Genomic DNA, 25,210 nt, shown 5'->3' with positions numbered 1-25,210 from the left:
TGTGCCAATAGGAACTTTGCTTTATCTGCTTATTATTTATCTGCTGTTTTTTTAATGGAAAGGGCTTGCTAGTCAGCTAGGCTATGGTTTGACTTGACCAATTCTCTGAAACTGTCCCTCGCTGACTACCACAACCCTAGATGTGTTGTTTCTCCCTATTAATATGTCAGCTCCTTGAGAACAGTTCCTTGTGTTTGTATCCCCAGGATGTTCCTTATTTTACTGTGACAGCCACCTGGCCGCCCAGAATCACCTATCTGTGATTCCTCCCTTTTGTCTCCCCCCCCACCCCAACTGGATTTGTCAACAAATCTTGTGCTTTGAGGTGCTTGCTACTGGAACAAAATTTGCTATTTTATGATGTGAAATTTGGATTTTAGGTCTTCAAAGTCCTGAATTATCACAGCCCCCCCAACAGAATTTGACATGTTGATGGAGATTTAAATGGGAAATTGAAAAATAATTGAAAAAAGAATGAGTCTAAAAAATAGTTTAAAAAGAACAGTACATCTGGTGAAACTTTAGGATCATAGATTTAGAGCTGTGGAACGAGCCCCCTAGAAAACCATTGAGTCTAACTTCCTCATTTTACAGATAAGAGAACTGAAAGCACTGAAAAGTTAGGTAAATTGCCCAGGATCACACAGTAAGGGTAGGAGGCTCAGCCCTTCCTGACGTTGTTCAGCATTCTATCCAACATGACATGACTGCTTTCTCATTCATTTGTTTACTCATTCACTCAATCCCTTAACATTAACAAACCATAAAGACAAATCTTTGTAGCAAATACTGTGTCTGAGCTATTATATCTGTCTTGGTTTTGTTTCTATGACAACTAATAGGGTAAATAACTGAAGCAACACTGTATGAGTTGAACACATCTATGTACATTTTCTCAGTGTGAATGCCTCAGGTCAAGGGAGGGATACTAAAGATCATGAGGTTCATTCTTTTTGGAGGTATGAATTTAGTCTAGAAGATTAAGAGCAGAATTAGGAAATCAGGCCCCTTTTTCAACTATTCACTATAGGACACCAGAAAAATGCTTTAATACTGAAGATGAGAAATAAAGTATCTTGAAAAGCAATTTCTGGAATGGAATACAAAATCCTTTGAAAGAAATGTCTTTTTTTATATATGGTTGAGCTGTAGAGCCATAACTAGGGTGGGACAACTAGAACTTAACCCAGGGGATCAAAATTCAGAAGTAACTGAGTGAAGCATTTAGTTAGCAATAGAAATTAGACCCAGCAGCCACACGCCAGGATCAGGCTCTTACCCTGCTCTTTCCTGCTATGGAAGTCATTTGATGCCCCACACAGTCTCTTTCTTCCCTAACAGAGTCTTCTTTGAGGTCTCTCCCCCAGCCTCAAATGACTTTGTTCCCCAGCTACCTTTCCCTCTCTGTATATTTTGAGGATCTTGTCCTTGGGGCCAGAATTGCTGTTTATGGTTTGCCAATATGTATTTTTGTGTTTTTGATGTGTTATGATACAAATCCTGCCTTTAACACTAGCTGAGTGACCCTGGCCAAATCACTTCATTTCTCCTGCCCCTCAGTTTCCTTTCATGTGAAATGAAGGGGGTGTTCTAGATGACCTCTGAGGATCTTTCCAGCTCTGGCTCTATGACCTTATGATAAAGGGGTGAACACATTTGCTCAACATCACACATCCTTAATGTCAGAAAAGGGACAAGTCTCTTGACTCAAAACATTGTGTTTTTTCTTTTACTCTGGACTATCATTACTCTGGATCTATTTCTCCTTGTTCTGCTCCTCAGTGTCTCAAAAGACATAAATGTCTGCTGATATATCACCAGAAAAGAGAAAGGAGGGAATTGTTACTTCCAAGTGCTATTCAGGGTGTACCTTTATTCATAGAGTAATGGGCAATACATAAATATTAGAATCAGCATACATTGATAACATCACTTGCAAGGTGGATTTGCTGAGATGGGATTATTGTGAATAATATTTAATGAAGTCATGTGTAGAAACATAATCAGATTGTGCCAATAGGAACTTTGCCCCAGGACATTGATATTTTAAATCAATAGCGTTTTATCTGCTTATTAGCAGGAATGGTCAACCTCAGAAATGATAAGTACGTGGGGTACTACCTGATCTAACTTGGGCTTTCTTTTCATAACACCATAGTAGTTTTTTGGTGTTCAGGAGTCTCAAATCCTCTTCTCTCCTCCTGAGATTCTTTTTCCCATGGTCCTTTCCATAGAAACAATTTTTCCTGTTATTTTCCCCTTTCCAGTCTTAAATGAATGTCTTTTAAATGAATTCTTCACAAAATCCAGACTTCCTGAAGTCAAGCACTAAAAAACTGAGGAGATCTAGGTTTTTTTCAAAATAGAAACTTTGTCACCACCCAACGTCTAGTTTAGCCAAATCAATTAATCAATGTTTATTAAGAACTTACTCTCTGCCCAGCACTAAACCTTTTTGTTCCACCTGGCCCACTGTAGGCACTTAATAAATTCATATTGAGTTCAGTGCCTTTATTTTTCAGATTAGAGAACTGAGGCACAAAGATGCTAAGTGATTTGTCCAAGGTCACCCAGGTAATTAGTGTCTGAGTCTTCCTACTTTTTAGTAGTCTATCCATTATGCCAAGAATATTAGCTAGTCAACATTAGTATATTGCTTTAAGATTGGCAAAGCAGTTTACTTGTGTTATCTCATTTGATCTCTACCAGAACCCTTGTGAAGTAGGTGTTATAACTTATCATTCCCATTTTATAGATAAGAAATTGAGACATAGAATATTAGTGGTTTACTCAGGATCACACAGTTAGGAAGTGATTGATAAAGGATTTGATCCCAAGTCATATTGATTTCAAGTGCAGTTCTCTAACCATTGCACCATCTAAATGCTAGCTTGATTGGGGGAAGAGGATGGTAAAAATGCCTGGCAGTAAAAAACAGAATATTTATTCTGGACAAACAGAAGCATAACTTCCCATGGCTTTCTTTTTTTAAAGAGGAACTCAGGACATGGAAAGATATGTTTCTGTGTGTGATGCCCCTTCTCCACTCCATCCTTGGAGATGTACAGTTGATTTGATCTGAGCTCCTTTCTTAAGCCTTTTTGAGTTTAGTCTTTGATCAAGCTCATGAAGGAGCTTTATCCCAACCAACCTTTAAACATCAAATTCATGAATTATGAAACAATCTGAGCTGTCTTGTGAACACTACCAGAGGATATTGAGTGTAACCCCTATGCAGATCTACTATGTTCTTTCCTTAACATCAGAGACTCATTGTTAGGCAGCACTAAGGACTACTGGAGCTAGATGTAGTCTCGGCACTGGGTAGCCTCCTATCTCAGTTACCAAGAAAGGGGGTTTATTGGACTATAGAAGGGAATTAAAAGTGAAAGCAAATTAAAACATATTTCCATAATTTCATGTTTCAGAAACATGAACAAGTCTATTTCTAAATATGTATTGTATATCTCAGATTTAGAGCTATAAGAAGCCTCAGAAATCATCTAGTCCAATCAGATGAGGATCTGAGGCTCAGAAAACACCTTGACCAAGGTCATACTGTTAATAAAATATCCATCAGAATTTGAAGTCATTCTCAGACTCCAGGTTCAACCCTCTTTCCACTGTACCATATGGCTTCTCAAAGAGCTAACCATTCAGACATGATAAGGAGCATGGGCAATCATGAGGCCAGCTAAGTAGATGACTACAAAGCTCATTTCATATATTGACTCTTTTGTTTCTATCTGGATCATAGCCTTTATTTATTCTTTGATATTGTATCAACTCATTCTTAATTTGAAGAGGAGGTTACAGAAAAGAATTATGAACCTTTTTTTTTTCAGATTGGTCCCTAGATGTACTCTAAAGCAATGGCATATACATAAGGATCCCTATGGGTTGCATCTTACTTAGAAAACCATTTATAAACATTATCTATAATCTGATGTATTTTTTATCTTGTTAAATATTTTGCAGTTAACATTTTCATTATTCTCTGATTGCACGGGGGAGTGTTGGATTGTAAGGGAGACTGGGTGTTTGACATCTCTATTCTCAGGTATTTTTGCTGGTATGATGCATTTTTATTTGAAAATGCATTCATTAATGGATGCATGAGGTTTCTAATATCCAGATGACATTATGAAAAGATTAGGAATGATTCAGAAGGGTGAGGATCAGGCATATGATGAGACAGGTTACAACTTATTAGGGTGGAGGTAAAAAACTTTTGAAAAATGCTTCATAAGAACAGTGACTTGGTCAGTGTCCAGGTAGGAAAAAGATAGTCCTGCCAGAGGTAGGATGTCACTGGGGTCCCAGTCAACCAAGGACCTGCATTTGTTTGCTGCCAGTTTCAGCATACACCCATGAGACTCCTCTTAAGCAGTGGAATGAATACTAACAAGTTTTGGAGTAAAAGGACCTAGTTAAAATTCTTACTATGATGCTTACTTCCCATCTGTCTTTGGGTAAGCTATTGAATACCCCTAGATCTTAGCTTCTTTACCTATAAAATGACTAGATTGGAATTCATGATATCTAAGGTCCTTTCTGGTTCTAGATCTATGATCCTTCCGCTTAGTAGCTTGAAGTCTGAGCACCAATGACTGCAAATTGTTTTGATTTCTTTAAAGGCAAAAAAAAGACTTTCTTTGAGGTTCTTTTTCCTCCCTCTCTTCTCCACTCCCCCTCCACCCCAGTCTTAAACTAAGGAGTATTAGAATGGACAGTTGTTGATTGGAATAGTTGCTTTAGGAGGCTATAAGTGTCTGAGGGTCAGAAGGTCTCCATAAAGGTAGGGAAAGAGCAGATGAATTAGCCTCCTGTCAGAAAAAATTTCAGGTTCTGTTCCTACCAAGTAGGAAGTGCAAGTCTATAAAGTCTAGGCATCACAAAATAGATCCTTCTTTCTCTTTCTTTCCTTCTTTCTTTATTTCTTTCTTTTTCTTTTCTTCTGCCTTCCTCCCTCCCTTCCTTCCTTCCTTCCTTCCTTCCTTCCTTCCTCTCTTCCTTCCTCCCTTCCTTCCTTCCTCCCTTCCTTCCTTCCTTCCTCCTTCCCTCCCTCCCTCCCTCCCTCCCTTCCTTCCTTCCTTCCTTCCTTCCTTCCTTCCTTCCTTCCTTCCTTCCTTCCTTCCTTCCTTCCTTCCTTCCTTCCTTCCTTCCTTCCTCTCTCTTCCTTCTTTCTTCTCTCTCACTTTGCTTCTATCTTTCAATCTGGGTTAAGTGACTTGCCCAGGGTCCCATAGCTAGAAAATGTTTGAGGCTAGATTTGAACTTATGTCTCCCTGACTGGCCTTCAATCCACTACAGCACCTCTCTTCCCATAGGTACTAATTTCTAATGGAATTTGTGACTATATATATACTTCTTTAGTCTGAATGCCAAAGCCAGGTTCTCATGTAACCCAAACTACTGCTCATTTTTCTACTGCTTTTAAAATCAATTCAATTTCACCTCTTCTCTAAGGATCCTAGAAAATAAGGCAATAATATTTACAGTAGATTTTTTTTTAATTAGGCAAAATGTTTGTCAAAAAAAGACAGATCGGGGTGGCTAGGTGGCGCAGTGGATAGAGCACTGGCCCTAGAGTCAGGAGTACCTGAGTTCAAATCCAGCCTCAGACACTTAATAATTACCTAGCTGTGTGGCCTTGGACTAGCCACTTAACCCCATTTGCCTTGCAAAAAACAAACAAACAAAAAAGATCATCAAATAATTATATGCTACACCAATGTAGATATTTTAACTCCATTGTCTTATTATGTGGCAGAGTGGACAGAATTCTGAACTTGAAGTCAAATATCAGGAATTCTCCATTTTAAATTCCACCTTTGACATTTACTACCTCTGTGACATCCCTCACTCCAGGCAAATTATTTCAATTCTTTGATCCTCAGTTTCTTTATTTGTAAATAAGGATAATAACAAACATCTGCTCATACATTTATTATGAAAGTCAAATGAGATAATAAAGATAAAGTGCTATGTTACTATCAGATATTATTCTTATTATTACCTTCCATATATATTTTACATCTGAATATAGTCTATTCTGGGAGCTTGGCAGAAAAATACAGGTTGAAATTCACTAAGAAGTTATAGCATTCATTGGTATTATTAAGAGTTGCTATCCTCTTTCCCATAAGTTTAAATTCTTGGTTTCTAATTAAACCTTTCCATAACAATTCCTCCAGACTTTTTCCCTAAAAAATACTCTCATCCCACAGCATATAACAGGGAAGTAGCATTTTATATATTTTTCAGCATTTCAATGACAAGGTCATTTGACTAGGTTGAACTCAGGACTCAATCACAAATTTTTGATCTACAATTTCAGAACTGTTTCAACTAACTATTTAAACCTCAGCAGACTGAGAACATGGACATCTGTCTACATTGAATTTCATAGTAACCACAGCTGCCATTTAGCTTTTCCTAACTGATAATGGCATTGTACTAGCAACGACATTTATACTGTTTCTGATAGACTGAAAGCGTTAAAAGCTGAACAAAACCTTAAACAGTACCTAGTCCAATCTCTTTACTGGATAGATGTAATAATAATAATAATAATAATAATAATAATAATAATAATAATAATAAATATAGCAATAACTAGCATTTGCATAGCACCTGCTGTGCACCAGACGCTGCCCTAAGAGTTTTACAAATATTATCTAATTTAATCCTCACACCTCACCCTGTGAGGTAGGTGTTATTATTATTATCCCCATTTTACAGTTGAGGGAACTGAGACAAACAGAAGTTAATTGATTTGCCTAGAGTTATACAAATGTCAGAGGAAGAATTTAAACTTAGGTCTTCCTAACTCCAGACCTAGTGCTCTATCCACCACTTCAGCCTTGCTAGAAGTAACTTGCCCCAGGAGAGATAAGATTAAGACCTACTTGACTGGTTCCCATTCCAGTGTTCTACTTCTTAAATGCCTGGCTATATACATACATACATATACACATATATACATAAATATATATATAATGTATAAATGCACATTCAGATATATTTTAAAGAACTCTTATGGCACAGTTAATTAATATACTATTATTAAGGATTTTGGTAAATATACAAGGTGGTCAAATCACATTCCCTCCCCCACTCCATCTTCATCTTCAGAAAATCTAACTTGGTTAACTTAGAAAATAGATATTAGTCCTGTTCTCCAATACTAGCATTATAAAAGAGTTTCATTATAGTTGGACAGACCAGCTAAGTTTGCAATTCTGCCTTGTTTTGTTTGACCTTCTTACCTTTTACTACTACCATCCTTAATAAAGGATCACAAATAATAGGTTTAGAGTTGGAAGGGATCTTAGAGACCATGAAATTCAATCCTTTTATTTTTTCACATAAGGCATCAAGGCTTCATGAGGTTAAGTGAATTTTTGAAGGTTACACAGATCAGGTAATAAGGATCTAAGGTACTATTTGAACTCAGGTCCTCTAGCATTGGTCATCATGTCTTACCTACCCTCCTGATCCTAAGACTTAGAAGAATAATGGGATGAGCAATGTGGTACAAAAAAAGCTGCAATGGCTTTAGTCAAAAGATCTCGGTTCAAAATCCTGATTCTCAACTTACCTACTGGGTGACTTTGGTCAAATAAACATTAGATTATAAACTCTTTGAGGGTAGAGACTGTCTTTTGCCTCTTTTTGTATTCTCAGTATTTAGCCCGGTGCTTGTAACAATCTATGTTTAATAAATGTTTATTGACTTATTGACTTAACCCTGTTTGGCCTCAGTTTGCTCATTTGTAAATTGGGGGGGGGGTAATCATCAACCTAGATGACCTCCAAAGTCTATTCCAGTTCTCTATGACTTATCCTAGTTTCAGAGGATTCACATGTTTTATACAGAACTCAGAGCAATAGTTCTTGCTCCTAGGATCATATATTTATTTTATAGCTGAAAGGGATCTACTTCTATTTGTTTGGATCACTTCTAGAAACAGCAGACATGAAGAATAAATCACTAGTCAGAATCACAGAATCATAGAATGAACCCTTGAGGTCATAAAGTCCAATACCCTTCCCCACTTCACAAGTGAATCTAATTTCTAATATTAGTGGCAATTGGTCAAAAGGGGTGAAGTAGAGAAAGAGAAAGTCAAAGGTAGTTAGACAATTTACTGAATCAGTACACAACAGTATAAATCCATAATTACAAAACTCTATTACACCCATTATTAATAACATCATTTTATATTTACATAATGCCTTCTCAAATGTGTGAAGCAGTTGGTACAAATATTTTAATTCCTTTTTTGTAGAAAACTGAAGCACTCATAGTCAGTACCCCCAGTGTTAGGAGCCTAGAACCCTTAATTCCCAAGTCCATTTTTTTCTACTATATTGAATTTCTCTAGGTTGAGGAGACTATATTTGTTTGAAATATAGTGGAAAAAGTCATCTAGTCTAATTTTCTCATTTTACAGATGAAGAACCAAAGCCATACGAAGTTACTTGCCCATAGTCATGCAACTAATAAATGGCTGAGGTGGGATTTGAACTCGTTTTCATTTTACATCAGCACTCTTCTAGCTGCACCATATTGACTTTAGAGTTAAAGGATTTGGTTTCATATCCTGCCTCTGACATCAATTAGTTATATATCCTTGAGTAAGTCATTTACTCTCTATTGGGCTCAAATTCCTCTTTTGTAAAAATGAAGGTATAAGATCAGATAAACTCTGATGTGTCTTCTACCTCTATGATCTTCTGACTATTCTCATTGTCTAATCCTGCCTGAAAAGGCTACATTGGAATAGGAATATCCATGCATGCACAAATATTTGAGTTCTTTTGATTGAGTTCTTTCACACAGAGTAAAGCATCAGCTAGTATTTCTTTTCAAGGGTGCTCTAGCCAAATGTCTATAGGAACTTATGGAATAGAAAATTCCTCAACTTTTAGTGAAGTTTTAGTTCCAAATCCAAATAATGCCATTTTTTTCTCCTTTATTTTCCAATAATTCTACTCCATGAATAGCACTTATTTATTTTCAAGTACTTGGAAATTCTAGGAACTTCTTGGCATCCAGGAATAGGCTATTGAATTCTAAATGGCAAAGCCAAGTACTAAGCCACTGACTATGGCAGAACAAAAAGTTCTGGAGATGGTGAGTCTTGAGAGTCTTCTAAGAAAGAGAAAATGGCAGTTTTTGTTTGGGATGGATGGGAACACTTGTGGTCCCCTTTCCACTACTGAATCCCTTGACTGCTCTGGAGTACCTTAGCATTCTTGCTTTTATTTTCATTTTTCTCAGCTCTTATTGTCTTCTCTTTCATGCAATACTTTTTCCCCTCTCTCTTATTATAAAATGTGCTCCTGGACCACTTTTCCATTCATTGTCAATCCTAAATGTGAAAGAGTTATTGCTTTGTTTGTTTGTTTGTTTTGCTATACTGGTGGGGTGGGGGTGAGGTGTAGTTAGAGTATTTGTGTGTAATTATTCCAGTAGTTACAGGTGTGAGATTGAAACTGGAAAAAGGAAAAGCAGCTCCTTGAAGAATTGTGCCCTTAGAAAGGCAGCCTGGCATAGTGTATAGAGAACTGGCCTTGAAGACAGGAATATCTGAGCAAATCACCTAACTTCTCAGCCTCTTAGAGAATTCTAAGACTATAAGTTTCAGAGAAGATGCCCATTTATCTGATTGGTAAGGGAAATCCCTCCCCAGGAGCTTACTAAACTGATGAAATCACAGTTCTGGTAAAAAGGAAATATAACCCAAGCTCTTTGTAGCTCTTTAACTCCTAGGCAGGGTTTCTTTTTACTATCAATTCTTTCTGTGGTTTCTATTTTGGGGAAAAAAAGTAAAAAAAAAAAGGCTGGACTTTTGTTTCCATGACAACTGGCCATTCCTGCTATCTATAGCATCTCATATGGGAAAAGGATGAAACAGTCTAATCACTAAATATCTAGACAAATTAAGATGAAAAATTTATTGTTATAAACATTTCCAAGAAAATGATGTCACATTATATGAGCAGGCTGAATCAGATTCCCCTCCTTCATTTATTCATTCTCATGGAATATGGTGGCTAAGAATTTAAATTATGCTAGAGAATTGTGGGATAGGTTACATGTCCTTAATTTAACCAATTATTTATCTATGACTTGGTTTCTAATTATGGCTGTGGATTTAAGAAGTCCATGGAATGGCAAGCCTGCATTACACTGCTTGGCAGTGAAACTTATATCTGATAAACATATATAAAGAAATTACAAAATTGTGAACAAAATGTATACATGAAATTTCCCTAAAAGATGTCAGAATATGTACATTTTGTGTAGGTGTAGCAGCATATATTTAATATACATTTTTGCATATGAAAATACAGGCAGATTTTTAATGGAAAACTCAAGGGAAATTATCACAAAATTAAAATAGAAACAAAAACAAGGACAATAAAAATAAAAATAACTTTCCAAAAAAAAAAAAACCAGCACCATGTTGGATTTTTAATGTCCATGTTCCAGAATCCCCAAGGTCTGGCTAGGAGAGATGATCTTGTCTTTTTGAGAGAACTGCTTTGCTGTGGGATAGTTAGAAGGGATGAAACCCAGTTTTTCTTTTCCTGTGGAGAAAAAACCAAATTCATCTAAATAAACTGAAATTTATAGGCAGAGGACAATGCTGAGTGGAATTTAACCAAGGGAATAGGTAGGTTTTTGTTTTTTTTTTTGGCAAGGCAATAGGGTTAAGTGGCTTGCCCAAGGCCACACAGCTAGGTAATTATTAAGTGTCTTGAGTTCAAATTTGAACTCAGGTACTCCTGACTCCAAGGGCAGTGCTCTATCCATGTGCCACCTAGCCACCCTGGTATAGGTAGTTTTAGGAAAATGAATTCTTAAAAATTTTAGAATTTCATTTATGAATGGGCTTTTACTGACAATGTTTTTTAAAAACCCCAGTCTGTAAAGAATTTTGTAGGATACAGAGAAATCCAGTAATACACTATTCCTTATTTTAAATGATTTAAAGTCTTGCAGATGTGGTCAGGAAGGAAAAGTAAATTGACCTACTCATCTGTGAGGTGTGAGACAGTAGTGGTCTCAAATTCTAATAGAAATTGATGCTTGGGGACTTATTTTGACTTAGGAAACAACAAATGAACACTATGTTGTGTGAGTAGACACACATATATTTTATTTTTGTTGTTGTTAAACAGTTATATCTAGTATATTCAAGCAGCACTAGATATTTTTCAGGCAGCTAGGGGCAATGGACTGCATGTTAGTTACCTCTAATTTACAGGAAAGGCTAGGAATGCTAAGACTGGCCTGTTATTGATGTTGGAAATTAGACTGTTATTGGGCTTTTCATTGTGTCAGGCAAAAATATCACAAACATTGAGCTGGAAGAGATATTAGAGATACTTTATAGAATTAAATGATGTACATAGAGTGCTTTGTAAACCTTGAAAAGTTCTATTATTATTATCATTACTATCAATAATACTACCTATTCCACCCTCCTCTTTCCCTCTCCCATTCCTCACTTCCTCCATTTTCTTTTTTCAAGATCCTGAGACTTGAAGAGAAGTGATTTATCTTTTAAGGTAAAGTAAAGCTCAATATCAGAAATAAAACTAGTACCCAGGTTTCCAGATTCAAAGACCTTCCTGTTATACCATATTCTGAAATGAAGGGTCTATACTTACATGATTTGAAGTTACATGAAGTTAGATATTTGAAAAAGCAAACCTGTAGTACTATTGTTCTGACAGCCAGTAACAAATTAAGGTGCTTTTCCTTTAGTACAGTTTTATTTGATCAGATCATTTCCTTGGGAGGACAAAGAAATACTTCCCTGGGATAAGAATTAAAATGCAACACAACTCTATTACAAAATGTCTTCTCATTGCATACAATGAGATGTTTTGCTTTTTAAATCTTGTCAACTGGGTCATAACTACATATACTAAAAGTCAGATATAATACGGATCATCTTTGTTAAAACATGGGACTTTGATCTCCACCAGGGAAACTAGTTCCAGATTCTTGTCCCAGCTCCTTCCCTTGATGTCAGCTTATCTTTCTGGTCAGTTTCCGTCTCTTTCCAGCTTTTAAAGGTATATTTAGCATATTTAAAGTATATTTAATTTCTTCTTTTAGGATCCTCTCCAATGATTTGAATTTCCCCCTCTTTATTGCTCTGACAGAATTACTACAATAGGGTACAACAAATCTACCCCAGCCAAGGAAAGCCTCTCTTTTTTCACACTACCACTTACCCGCCTTTTTCTTCAGCTACTCCTTTATTTTTAATTCTTTTGGGATTTGTATAGTCATCTCCTCTAACTCTGATTTTCTTTAAACTGTTACCCTTAATTTTTCATGAGTCATTTTTGTATCTAGACTGACCACCTTTAGGCATAAAATTTTTTCCCAGTCCAAGCATTCCCCAGTCTTTTCCTCTAGCATCTTCTGACTTGTGTCATTTCAAATTATTGCAAGCCAATGTCCTTGGTTTAAGAATCCTGAAATTCATATTGAAGTTGTGACTGCTGGATTTTCTACTGGATTATGTGTGGAACAACTTATTTAAAATGATTTTGATTCATGGTTATCCTCGACTAAATGTCACTGTCTGGTTGACTTACCTTGAGCAGTCATGTCCAGTCCAAGTAGAGAGACAATGACATCGGTTTGGTCTTATGCATTTCCCACCATTTAAGCAGGGAGACTGGCAAACAGCTAGATTTAAAATCATAAATGTATGATACATAAGAATTTTTTTCCATAATTTATCTATTTATTTTTCCCCAATTATCTGTAAAATAATTTTTAACATTCATTTTTAATTTTTGAGTTCCAAATTTTCTGTCTTCCTCCCCTTTCCACTCTGCCACATCCAGAAGGTAAGCAATTGAATAAAGATCATACTTGTTTAGTTATGCAAAACAAATTTACATATTTGTCATATTGTAAAAGGAAAAACAGAACAAAGATAAACAACCCAAGAAAAATAAAATTTTAAAAATACTTAAATTTTCATTTAGACTTTATCAGTTTTTTTCATAAATCCTTCAGAATTTTCTTGGATTATTATATTATTATATATAAATTGTTATATGCTGATAATAGCTAAGATAGTCACAGTTGATCATCTTATAAAATTGCTGTTACTATGTTCTCCTAATTCTACTCATTTCACTTTGCATCAGTTCATATAAGTCTTTCCATGTTTTTTTTTGAGAATATCCTACTTCTCATTTCTTATAGCACAATAATATCCCATCTCAATCATATTGTACAACTTATTTAGCCATTCCCCAATTGATGGGTATTCTTTCAGTTTCTAATACTTTGCTGCAAGAGAAGAGTTGCTATAAATATTTATGTTTACATATATTATATATTATATATATGTCCTTTTTCTTTTTTTTATCTCTTCTGAGCTTGTGGTATTGTTGGATCAAAGGGAAATGCATCATTATATTGAAGATCTCATTATTCAATTGACCAAACCCTTGAAAACACACCCCAAATCCTCTTATAACCACATACTCAATCCTAGTGTTTCTTGGTATTTCTAAGTATTTGATATTTTCATCACTTTCTCTCCTGAATATTCTTTCCATTCAGTGTGTTTTTGTGACACTGTTCTTTACTGGTCCTTTTTCTCCCTAATGATCATTTCTTTTTATTTTTTTTGCAAGGCAGTAGGGTTAAGTGGCTTGCCCAAGGCCACACAGTGAGGCAATTATTAAGCATCTGAGGCCGAATTTGAACTCAGATACTCCTGACTCCAGGGCTGGTGCTCTGTCCACTGCGCCACCTAGCTGCCCCCCAATAATCATTTCTTAGTCTCTTATGTTGGAGCTTCTACAAACATTAATCATAGATATCCCTCCAGGTCTTGCTTCTGGGCCCTCTTCTCCTTCTTCTCTATACTGGGAGTTTTTAATCTTGTATGTTTGTGTGTGTGTGTGTGTGTGTGTGTGTGTGTGTGTGTGTGTGTGTGTGTGTATGTGTGTGTGATTTGTACTCCTTTGGTTGTCTGCTAAGGCCTATGGACTCCTCACACTAATCTTTTTAGATTCACAAAATAAAATACCTAAGATTGCAAATGAATCAAATTACAGTCAAATGGACTTATCAAAATAAAAAAAGTAAAGTCCATGGATGCTATGTTAAGAAGTATTGCTTTTGTACTTTCACATGATGATATCAGATGTCAAAGGTTCAATGGTGATTCCTAGGCAGATGATTCCCAGATATGTGTGTATGTGTGAGTGTATGCTTATATATCTCTATATTTCTATATCTAGCCCAGCCCTGATCTCTCTCCTAAGTTCCAGTCCCAAATCAACAATTTTTTTAAAGCATTTTCAACCACTTGGTAGGCATCTCAAATTCAAATATCCAAAACAGAATTCATCATCTTTCCCATTACCTTTCCTGTCTCTCTCCTCTCTATAAGTCAGTCATGTTCACAACTTCTGTATCATTCTTGATTTTTTACTTTTATTAATGCTACATACCCAATGTATTGCCAGTCTTGTCACTTTTACCTTTACAACATATCTTGTATAAGTGCCCCTTCTCTCCACTCACATAGCCACCACTCATATTACATTTTGTCTGGACTATTGTAATAGCTTCTTAGTAGAGTTGCTTGATTCAAGCCTTTTTTTTTTCACTTGAATCCATTTGGTTAGTTGCCAAAATGATTTTCCTAAAGTAAAGTTCTGACTATGTCATTTACCAACTTGGTAAACTCCAGACAACTTTGCCAAGTTTGTTTTTATCTATGAGATAGATAGTAAAGTTATAATTAATCTTTTTATAATTAACAAAACTGATCCCCTAAGAGATGACTTTTCCATTATAAAACCATGACATGATAGATCCATGTCTTGAATTGTACTCTCTCTTTTGACTTAAGTCCACTGCTTGCAAACAAACACGAGAATGGAAAAACAGGAATTTCCAAATTTGCAAAAACTTGCCTTTGGTAAGATATGGGTAAGAGTTTATTCCTCAATGATGATAAAGCTCAGAGTAATGATAGCAGATAAGTAGAACATATCTGCAATTATAGAAGGGATAAAATGAAACTAACTGCTGAGAAAATACGGCATAATTACAGCTATGTGTATATTTACCAAATTGGGGAAAGGAACAAGATTTAAATGGACACTTAACAATTGAGAGTAGGAAAGCTGTGCATATACTACTTTTTGGCAGTGTTTCTAAGTTACATATCATCAGTGACTCAATGTTAGCCCAGAGGGTAGAGGATTACTGAGGCATCATCCCCTATAGCTCTACTTTCAATTGTCTGCCCTGATTCTCTACAAATTTTTTTTAGGTTTTTTTTTTTTTGCAAGGCAAATGGGGTTAAGTGGCTTGCCCAAGGCCACACAGCTAGGTAATTATTAAGTATCTGAGACTGGATTTGAACCCAGGTACTCCTGACTCCAGGGCTGGTGCTTTATCCACTATGCCACCTAGCCACCCCAGATTCTCTACAAATTTATAAATATGATATTTTAGAAGGGAAGTAGCATGCCTTGTTTGTAACCAAGAGGCTCTAGATCAGTAAAATCACTTCTTAGCCCCCCATATTGTCCTGTCACATTAACCATTTTAAACAGGTCTCACTGACTGAGACTGTGCTCCTGGCCCAAGACATCTCCCTCTGTTAGCATTATGAGATGAAAAGGGTTTAGAGGCTGTTCAGTTCAACTCCATTGTATAGGAAAAAATTTCCATTTAGAAAAACTAAATTTTTGCTCAAGGTCCCACGAGGAACAGGAAGTAGCAGAGCTGGGATGCAAACCTGGGTCCTCTCATTCCAAATACAATGAAAACTTGCTTCTGCTAGCCAGGCAGCTACAGTATGAAAAATTCACCATGAAGAATGAAATATTTGAAGGAAAAAAAAATAAATGAAACTGGTCTGCTTATTTTTTGCAATAAGACTGGAGAAGTGGCCATCCTGTCATTCTGGCATCACCTACTACATAGGATGCTCACAAAACACAGAACTTCAGTGTGAATAGTTTAAAAGGAGGGAGGCAGAGACTGAGGGGAAATAACCAGATCAACAAACCATTAAACAGAATTTCAGTTCAAAAAAGACTGAGGAAGGCAGATATTAAAAGATCTTCAGAGAGAGACCTTTTTTCCCCCTTGCAGAGAGAGAGACAAGGACGCAGCTCTAAATGAGAGCCAATTTGTTGAGAGAATAAAAGGATTTCTGTCAACTCTAGCTCTGCTATCATTTCATAATACAGGGCAAGGAGTGCATAGTTGAGTCTCTTAAAATCCGCATTCATTTGGATATCACACACTGAATTATAGAACTTTTCCAAATCAAGGAACAAAAATTGAGATTTTTATTGCTCCCTTACAAGGTCTTTGGAAAACCTAACCTCCACAATATTGAATTCTTTCTGCTTTCTTTTGTATTTTGCTAGATCTTGTGGGAGATATGAAAGAAGTCCAAGACTTATTTCCTGCCCTTAAAAAGATTACAATATTGTTGATAATAACTCAAGAAACATTTATTGTGTCAGGAATTTTGAATTCAGAGTCAAAGAATGAAACAATCTCTACTCTGAAGGACTTTACAATATAATTGTGATGACAAAATTGACACTTGATTTTGTGAGATTCATATTTTGGGGAGGAGAGGAGGAAAGATTGAAGTGCCCAGTGATACTGACCACAGTCCCTCCCAGGCTTTCTCATACTGTGTGGTCATTTGTAATTAGCTAACACTCTGAGGCTCACAAAATGCTTTAAATATGTCAACTTATTAGCTCTTTAAAACTACTCTGTGTTATCCTCATTTTATAGATGTGGAAACTGAGGTAGAAAGAAGTTAAATAACTTGCCTTGGTCACAAAGCTAGTAAATGTCTGAGTCAGAATTCCAATTCAGTCCTTTCTTTATGCCTAGTCCCATACTAGATAACTGGTTACCCAGCTGCCTTACCCACACTTTCTTGTACTTTTTTTCAGATTGAGATTTTCTTTTATTTTTCCACTTACATGTTATTAAAGTTTTTCAACATTATTCATTCATTCATTTGCATTTTTATAAGACACATTTTTTCTCCCTTTCCTACCCCTATCCCTTCAGTGGTGAATAGTCTGGTAAAAGTTGTACATGTACATTCGTATTTAACATGTTTATATATTAATTATTTTGTATATGATGATTTTGGACTAAGGGAAAAGAAAGAAAACCATGCCACCCACATTTTTCTAAATCTTTGTAGATGTGCCTAGTGTGATGGAAACTTTTCTCAGTTTTTTAGTATCATGATGGTACCAATGTAGCACCTCTAGTTTTCTAACTGTTTTTCCTCATTTATTAGTACATGATCTGTTGGTATGCTTGGGGATATTGTTGGAATTGCCTCTTATATGCAAGTCATCATTAGTATGCTAGTCAATTTATTTTGAGTTGTGGATCATATAAATTCTTCTGTGGTCTAAGTGTACCATAATGCTTAATCATGTATCATCATTGGAAGAATTCTGGTGTTAAACAGGTGGGCTTTTGCAATATTGACAAATTTGAGGTTAAAAGGCTTATTATCTTGGTTTCAAATATTTAATACAGTGTTCCAAAAATCTTGTTTTGTCTTTTTACAGTTATGTCCAACTTTTCATGAGTGAAAACCCCCATTTGGGGTTTTCATAATAAAGATACTGGAGTAATTTGCCATTTCCTTCTCCAGCTCATTTTACTCATGAGAAACACGGGCAAACAGGATTAAGTGGATTGTCCTGGATCACACTGTTACCAAGTGTTTAAGGCCAGATTTGAACTCATGAAGGTGAGTCTTCTAACTCTAGTTCCTGTTCTCTCACTGCTCCACCTAGCTTAAAAATGTGTTAAAACTTTTGGAATAACCTCTATTTCCAATCATACTATTTCACGTGAAACAATTAGAGAATAATTAATTGCTAAACCATGCGGTACTGACTAAAAGTTCAATAGGAATTGGGACAAGGGAAAAATCAATTTGGTCTGTGGCAATTAGAAAAGACTTCAAAAATGAAGAGAAGTTGGATTCTGAAGAATGGGAAGGATTTGGACATGTAGAGGAAAGAAAGCCTAGGAGGAAGGAATAATATGAACAAAGACATAGAAATAGGAATGAATCTAACAGAGAACTGTGAGGATACTAGCTGGTCTAATTGGAGTGAAAAATACATTTTGTGGTAGAATAGTAAGGTAAAAGATTGTGGAAAGGCATGCAGAGGGGGTTGACTTTGACATGGAAGGTAGTAGAGATCAATTAGAGGATTTTAAGAGGCTCCTTCATTAACTCATGCATGAGGTGACAGGGATCTGCTCTGTGGTATTTCAAGTAGAGGCAAAAGACTAAATCTAAGAGACATTATACAGGAAATTTGAATAGAAGCTTGAGAAGATATAAAGGAATGGAAGAGAGGCAAAAGTCAAAGATTACTTCAAGTTTACTCACACAGAAGAATTTGTGGCAGCAAGTAAAAAAATAGGACTTTTTTGAAAGGGTGTTGGTTTTGGATGAAGAATGATGAGTTCAGTTTTGGGATACAAAAGAGATATGGATAAATAAATAAGTGTCTAAATCTAAATATTGTGCAAATTATGGAGATTCAGTCCCCCTTTTTTGGGATCTTACCATAACCAATAAATAAAAAACATTGTAAAATTTGATTTGTTTAGCATATGGTAAACCAAAAATTTGGAAAATCTTTTTCTTTTTTTTTAAAGAGGTCTTTTTGACCCTTCACATATATAGACTTTTTAAAACCAGTGAATCTACTGCAATTGACTGCTTCCTATTTCCTTTTTCTACCTAGATTAGAAAGATAAAGTCCCTTTGTAGCATTTATTTTCAATGGCAAGTTGAAAGTTATTGCCTTTTTACATTATTTTTCACAACTGTTTTTATACTAATTAAAACAAATCATTTTTGTTCTCCTAAGATGTCTTTACATACATTCAGTGAAACAGAATTCCTCTATTTATATGATTTAGATAATTTAAAATCAGATATCCTCCTTTTTTTTTTTTTGGAAATCCATGAAGTTCTTTGGTTAAGTTCTAAGATTGGATCAAAATAAGGGATCATGGATAGAGAAATAGAGCTGAAATTATTCACTGCTGTTTCATAATCTGGTTCAAATGCCCTACTAGACACCAAACTTTATGGAGATAGGACATCTTTTTGATCTCCATATCTCACCTAGCATATACATAGCAGCACAGTGCTCTGTCACAAGGAAAAGTCTCTTGAATGGGTCTGAATTCCTGCTAATGGAATAATTATATGACATATTTGAATCTAAATATCATTAATTTCTGTATATTCAGTCTTCAAAAGGAGGAATTAAGGAACTCGAAATATAGTGGATTTAATTCTTTACAACTTTTGTAAGCTACCAAAAAAAGTCTACCTGTATGACAGCGGGAACCTGTCCACCCGGCCGAGCATTCACACTGATATGGGGCCACACAGCGGCCACCATTCAGGCAGGGAAGAATACATATTGCTGGAAAAGGTAGAAAAAGACAAGATTAAAAAATACACGAAGATGAATGAATGAATGATCATTTTTTTCTGAGGAGAGTAAATCATATTATACTCCTTTAAAAGAAAACCATAAGAGTATATTCTCTTATTATAAAAAAGTCATCATGTATAAGAGAACCATAATCAAAACTGATATGGAATCAGGGCATAAGGTAGCTAGCTCATTCTATTGTTGAATGGAGTCTGTCTCCTGCTTTATTTCTTGAATATTGTCAGAACAATAACTTATACTTGATTACGACTTCAGAAAGACTTTTCCTCTCTATAACCCTGAGGAACATGAACATTAAGCATTATTATCTTAATTTTATAAATTTAGATATGAAAGAGTATTTAAAGGCATCTTGTCAATCAATCAAATAAATGACTAATTTTTGCCAGACACTGTACTAGGTACTGTAATTTTTTTTCAGATAAATAAACAGAGGTCCAAAAAGTTAAACTACTTGCTCAGGGTCATGTAGGTAGTAAATAGCACAGCCTGGATTTGAACCCTATTCCTTAGACTTAAATCTTAGTCCTCTTTTTCCTGGGTTCATAGGGATAAAGTAATATGAAAGCTATCCATAGACCTGTTGATGGTCTGTGGACCATAGGTTAAGAACTCCTGGACTAGAGAGTTGAGTTTGAAGGAAGAAGTGATGGAATAAGGTAAGGGCATAGGTGGATTCTCTCCACATCCATGTTTCTGTTTTTCTTTGTCTGGCATCTATATCATGAATGAATGGCTGACCTTTGTTCTTTGTGTGTGTGTGTGTGTGTGTGTGTGTGTGTGTATGCCTGTTGACTTCACAGTCACAGGGCAGGAATGACGATTGAGACAGTCCTATTATCCTTCCACAAAGTAATAGTTTTACAAATAACAATACATAAAATACAATATCCTAGTAAGTCAATGGAAGGGTGTAGGGATTCAGGAATCATACACATAACAACTATATTCTAGTAATTAGAATAAAAATTGAATGTGTGGTTTACAAACTTTGGAATACCTAAATGGATCCTCATCTCTTCTGCTTACTCAAATTCATTTATGAGTAGAATACAATTTCTAAGCTCTAAAGGTCTGCCTTGAGCCTACTGGAAAATTTGGCCCATGGAATTTAGCATCTATTGTCATTTTTCAGTCGTGTCCAACTCTGCATGATTCCATTTGGGGTTTTCTTAGTAAAGATACTGGGATGGTTTGTCATTCTTTCTTCAGCTCATTTTACAGATAAGGAAGCTGAGATAAGCAGGGTTAAGTGACTTGCTCAGGATCACACAGCTACTAGTTGTCTGAGGCTATAACAATATAGGAAAATACATATTTACAATTCAGTGATAAGAAGGTATTTATTATTACTATATGTAGATTTTGCTTCCATCTAGGACACTGCACATATAAAGTACATTGTTTCTGTAGTCGGGTAACCTGAGTTCTAGTCCTAAAAGTTTAGCTACCTTAGAAGTCTCGTATATTATCTAGAATGTATTTTAAAAACGCTGCAAACCATGTTTTGAAAAAGGTTCTTGTAGATATCTGCCAATATTGATTGACTACTAAAGTATATCCTTTATTATTTTAGCCTATAATCCAGGGAACCCAAACTGTGTCCATTGGTGGGTTAAAAAAATTTCTTCTTTGTAGAACCTGTTAGAAAATCTCCACAGAGGAATCAACTCATCTCTATCAATTATTGTCAGCATCATTTACATTGTTGGATTGGAGGCAATAGCAGTCTAGACTTAATTGAATCCAATTCAAAAAGTGCCTAATGTGTGTGTAAGCCCCTATTCTGGGAAATGGAGTTGCGAAGACAAAAACAGAAAGATAGTCCCTGAATTCGAGGAGCTTAAAGCTACTGAGGGGGTTGAAGAGTAGAAATGAGATGTAGTTTCCAAACAAGTACATATGTTTATATATGTGAATTTATACATGAATATACATATATCACACATGTATGTACTGTATAATAAAGTAATAAAAGATACTGTGAAATAAAACATTTATCCCTGGAAAATTTCAAACCACTGGGGATAAAAAGAAAGGCAAATGACAGTCCCTGCTTCAAGAAATTCAGTCTAATGGGGATGACAATATGCCGGTTTGTATTTGTCTCTGTAGCACTTAGCTAAATGTTTTCTCATCATCATTTAAAACAATAACAATGAAACCTTTATATTTTAAGTATCTATGTTCCTAGTATTCAGCTATGATTCCTCTTTCTCTGTAATGCCCACCTGCTTAGAGATTTGCAGCTCTCTGTTAAGTGTCTAAGTGAACTTGGCTGCTTCTTGAAAGGTTAAGCAGACTTGTGCTAATGCTTTTTCTTCTGTGAGATGGAGTAGATTAATTAGCTAATTCAGTTTTGCTGAAGTCCTTGGTTCTCATAATGTGTATTGTATTTTAATAAATATAGGGAGTTCTACTCCAAGGTGAAGATGTTCTGTAAGTTTGAATGTTTATAAAAGTGGTGAAAACATTTCCTAGAAGTTGCTAGACCTTCCCTTGACATTGTAGTCCTTCTCTATGTCCTCAGAAAAAGAACATAGTGAGTTAGTCATTTTCCTTTTAATATGTTTAGAACTACAGCTTGAATCAAATTGGCAGATCAGTGACCATGAGTAGAAAATTAGTTTTCTAAGATAGAAGGGTTTTGTTAAACAGCTAAGAAAATGAACCTTGACATTTTCACTAGTTAGGCTTTTTAAAGATCTTGAAAATCCACTGTCTAAACAGGTCTTATGTAGCTACTATAGCTAGAGTACAGAAGAGACTACAATGAGATGGAGAGATGTGTACAAGATGATACAAGTTAGGTAGATTCATAACTGATTAAAAGACTAGTTCCCCAAAAGTCATAAATCAATAATAAATCATCTTCACCATATTTGCCTACATGTTCAACTTCGGTAGTAGAAATGCAGCCTGACATAATGGAGAGAATGTTGGAATTGATATCACGAAGACCTGGGTTCAAATACCACTTATACTAGCTATGTGATTCACACACAAGTCATTTTATTGTTCTAAGCCTCAGCCAACTGATTGAGACTAAAAGTTATAGCTTGGTTGAGATGGATGTCTATAGACAGCATGGGTTAACCATGGTCTGACATATTTTAAAAAAAGTAAATATTTCTGTTTCATTTTAGCCTATGTTCATTAAAAAAAGAGTAAGAAAAGATGAATTAAGGGTTTAAGCTAATAAAGGTATATAATGTAGTAAGTTGGTTTAGCAAATAAAAATCTTTCCATTATGATAAGTTTTTATTTTTTGACTTAGTTCAAAATAGTCATACTTTGAAGATTTCTAGAGGACACTGAATGTTATCATTTTTTTTAAAGCAAGGGGCTCCTCAAAAATATGTCTTAAATATAAATTCATTTGGATGAACTGATAATCTCTGTCAACAGTTAATTTTTTCTCATGGTATATATATATATATATATATATATATATATACATACATACATATATTATATATATAGTTATATTAATCTAAATGAAATTAGAAAGCTTAATACCCCATAAGAACAGGAGTGTTTCTACTTTTTAAGTAAGGACCACAAATTGCAATTCAAAATGGAATGATATTTTATAACATTTGTTAACTTCCTAGTTTTCTTATTTCTTTTTTTTTTTTAGTTTTTTTTTGCAAGGCAAATGGGGTTAAGTGGTTTGCCCAAGGCCACACTGCTAGGTAATTATTAAGTGTCTGAGACCGGATTTGAACCCAGGTACTCCTGACTCCAAGGCCGGTGCTTTATCCACTACGCCACCTAGCTGCCCCGTTTTCTTATTTCTTAAGCAAGAAAAGCTACATTCTTAATGGTGAGCTTAAATTTTGCCTGCAAAGCAAGATATTTGGCATAAGTGACATAACAATGTCAAATATGACATACTTGGCCCCTCTGAATGTGTTGAAAAGAAGAGGGTCTAGAGATTGTTTAAAGTTAGGAGGTAGCAGACAGGGTGGGAAAATGATTATATATAATGTGCTAGATTTGAGGTCAGAAGTCCTGGGTTGAATCTTGAGATTATCTCTTATCATCTATGACCTCAGGTGAATCATTTAACTTATTAGATTTAGTTTTAACTGTACAAAGTAGAGTAGAAGATACCCCAAAATACTTCCAATTCTAAATCTATGTGGCTCTCCATAAGAAGTGGCTTTCCATAAGAAAGTTATACTCTTCCCTAGGTATATGAATTTTGGATGAGTATAATTTAATATTTGGAGTCAAAATCACATTCCAAAGATTCTATAACCTGTGAACTTATGATGGCAAAAGAGAATAGAAGTACTACCCAATTCAAATTTTTTTTGAGGGTGGGGGAAATAGGGGTTTAGAGGTATTAGAGGTTAGGAGTTGGAGCTGTGGTTGATGATGGTAGTGGTGGGGGTGGTCCTTTTTGCTCATTGAAATTAGAGCTGTAAAGGAATTCCTGGCAAGGAAACTCCTTATCAATGCATAAGAGTACAGAGTGGGCACTAGTTAAATAATTTGCCCAGGGTCACATTGGAAGGATGTATCATAACCAAGATGAACCCAAGTTTTTCTGACTCCCAGGTGGGTTTTCTTTATCTTCTTTACTTCTTTTTTTACATTTTTATTTAAAGTTTTGAGTTCCAAATTCTATCCCTCTCTTTCCCTGAGATGGTAAGTAACATGCTCCATTATGTAAAACATTTCCATAATAGTAATTTTGAACAACCTCTAGAAAGGATATGTATGTATGTATGTATGTATGTGTGTGCCTACAGGAAGAACATGAGCGACTCTCTAGAGGTTGTTAATAAAGGACACTCACGTTCTTCACAGAGGCGTCCCATCCATCCTTCCAGGCAGGTACATGCATTAGGCCTTTGGCAAACTCCTCCATTTTGACATGGGAATCTACAAACAGCTGTAAAGAAAATAAGAATAACTGTAAATCAGTAGCAGTCATCAGAATCACCATGGTTAGTTTTCCATTCATAACATGTCCTTGATTTTTGAGGTTCAAGTGAGATAAGCTGTGCTAAAAAGTTCCAGATGAAACTTAATCATATAAAGACTCTTATTGGTTGTTACTATGGTATAGTGCTGCTTATCTATCCCTTGAATTATGAAATCTTAGACCTAGTCACTTATCTAGTGTACAAAACTGGATGCTTTGAGGAATACACACACACACACACACACACACACACACACACACACACACACAGAGTCACATCACATATTCAGCAGTCAAAATTCCTGATGTCAGAGCAGCAGAAAATCAGGTTTTAAAGGGACCTTGAAAGGTCACTTAATTTGACCCCTTTGTCTTTAAGGGAGATCTCTTAAACATATTGCAGTTGATAGAAATTATTTTCCATTTCATGGTCTCTGTTCTGGCTTTCCAGTTTTGCTTGGATAAGGTGCTAGATAAGTATGGATAAGTCATGTAACCTTTCAGGGGTCTAAGTAACTTTTTACAGTATAGGTGTTGAACATTAGTACAGTAAATTTATTACCTGGAGTTTTGCATACCAATAAAATCACAAGTTGAGTTGAAGTAACCCTGGCAATCTTCCCCTTTCCCATCCTATCACTTTCCTTCAAAAAATAAACAATACTTGAATCTTTCATGTCAAAAGTATAGTATAGGGTCGTCTAGGTG

The 25,210-nt window shown here is 35.5% G+C and overlaps 1 protein-coding gene across 2 annotated transcripts in view; it reads right to left on the bottom strand.

Moving 5' to 3' along the window:
• Positions 1-7,055: 7,055 nt before the first annotated feature.
• SVEP1 (sushi, von Willebrand factor type A, EGF and pentraxin domain containing 1) overlaps positions 7,056-25,210 on the bottom strand; it is a 355,068-nt gene continuing 336,913 nt past the window's right edge. The window contains exons 44-47 of one of the 2 annotated variants that reach the window (XM_074196498.1): positions 24,374-24,469; positions 19,438-19,533; positions 12,631-12,724; positions 7,056-10,602 (exon numbers count right to left, since the gene is read on the bottom strand). In XM_074196498.1, the coding sequence (XP_074052599.1) occupies positions 10,572-10,602; positions 12,631-12,724; positions 19,438-19,533; positions 24,374-24,469 (317 nt within the window). In that variant the 3' untranslated portion in view covers positions 7,056-10,571. The remainder of the gene's footprint in view (positions 10,603-12,630; positions 12,725-19,437; positions 19,534-24,373; positions 24,470-25,210) is intronic. The other variant, XM_074196496.1, reaches the window with a different exon arrangement.

This window comes from Macrotis lagotis, chromosome 8 (assembly GCF_037893015.1).
Source record: "Macrotis lagotis isolate mMagLag1 chromosome 8, bilby.v1.9.chrom.fasta, whole genome shotgun sequence".
In the NCBI taxonomy this organism is placed as follows: domain Eukaryota; kingdom Metazoa; phylum Chordata; class Mammalia; order Peramelemorphia; family Peramelidae; genus Macrotis; species Macrotis lagotis.
The sequence above is the reverse complement of the archived record's forward strand: the minus strand, read 5'-3'. Positions and strand labels throughout refer to the sequence as shown.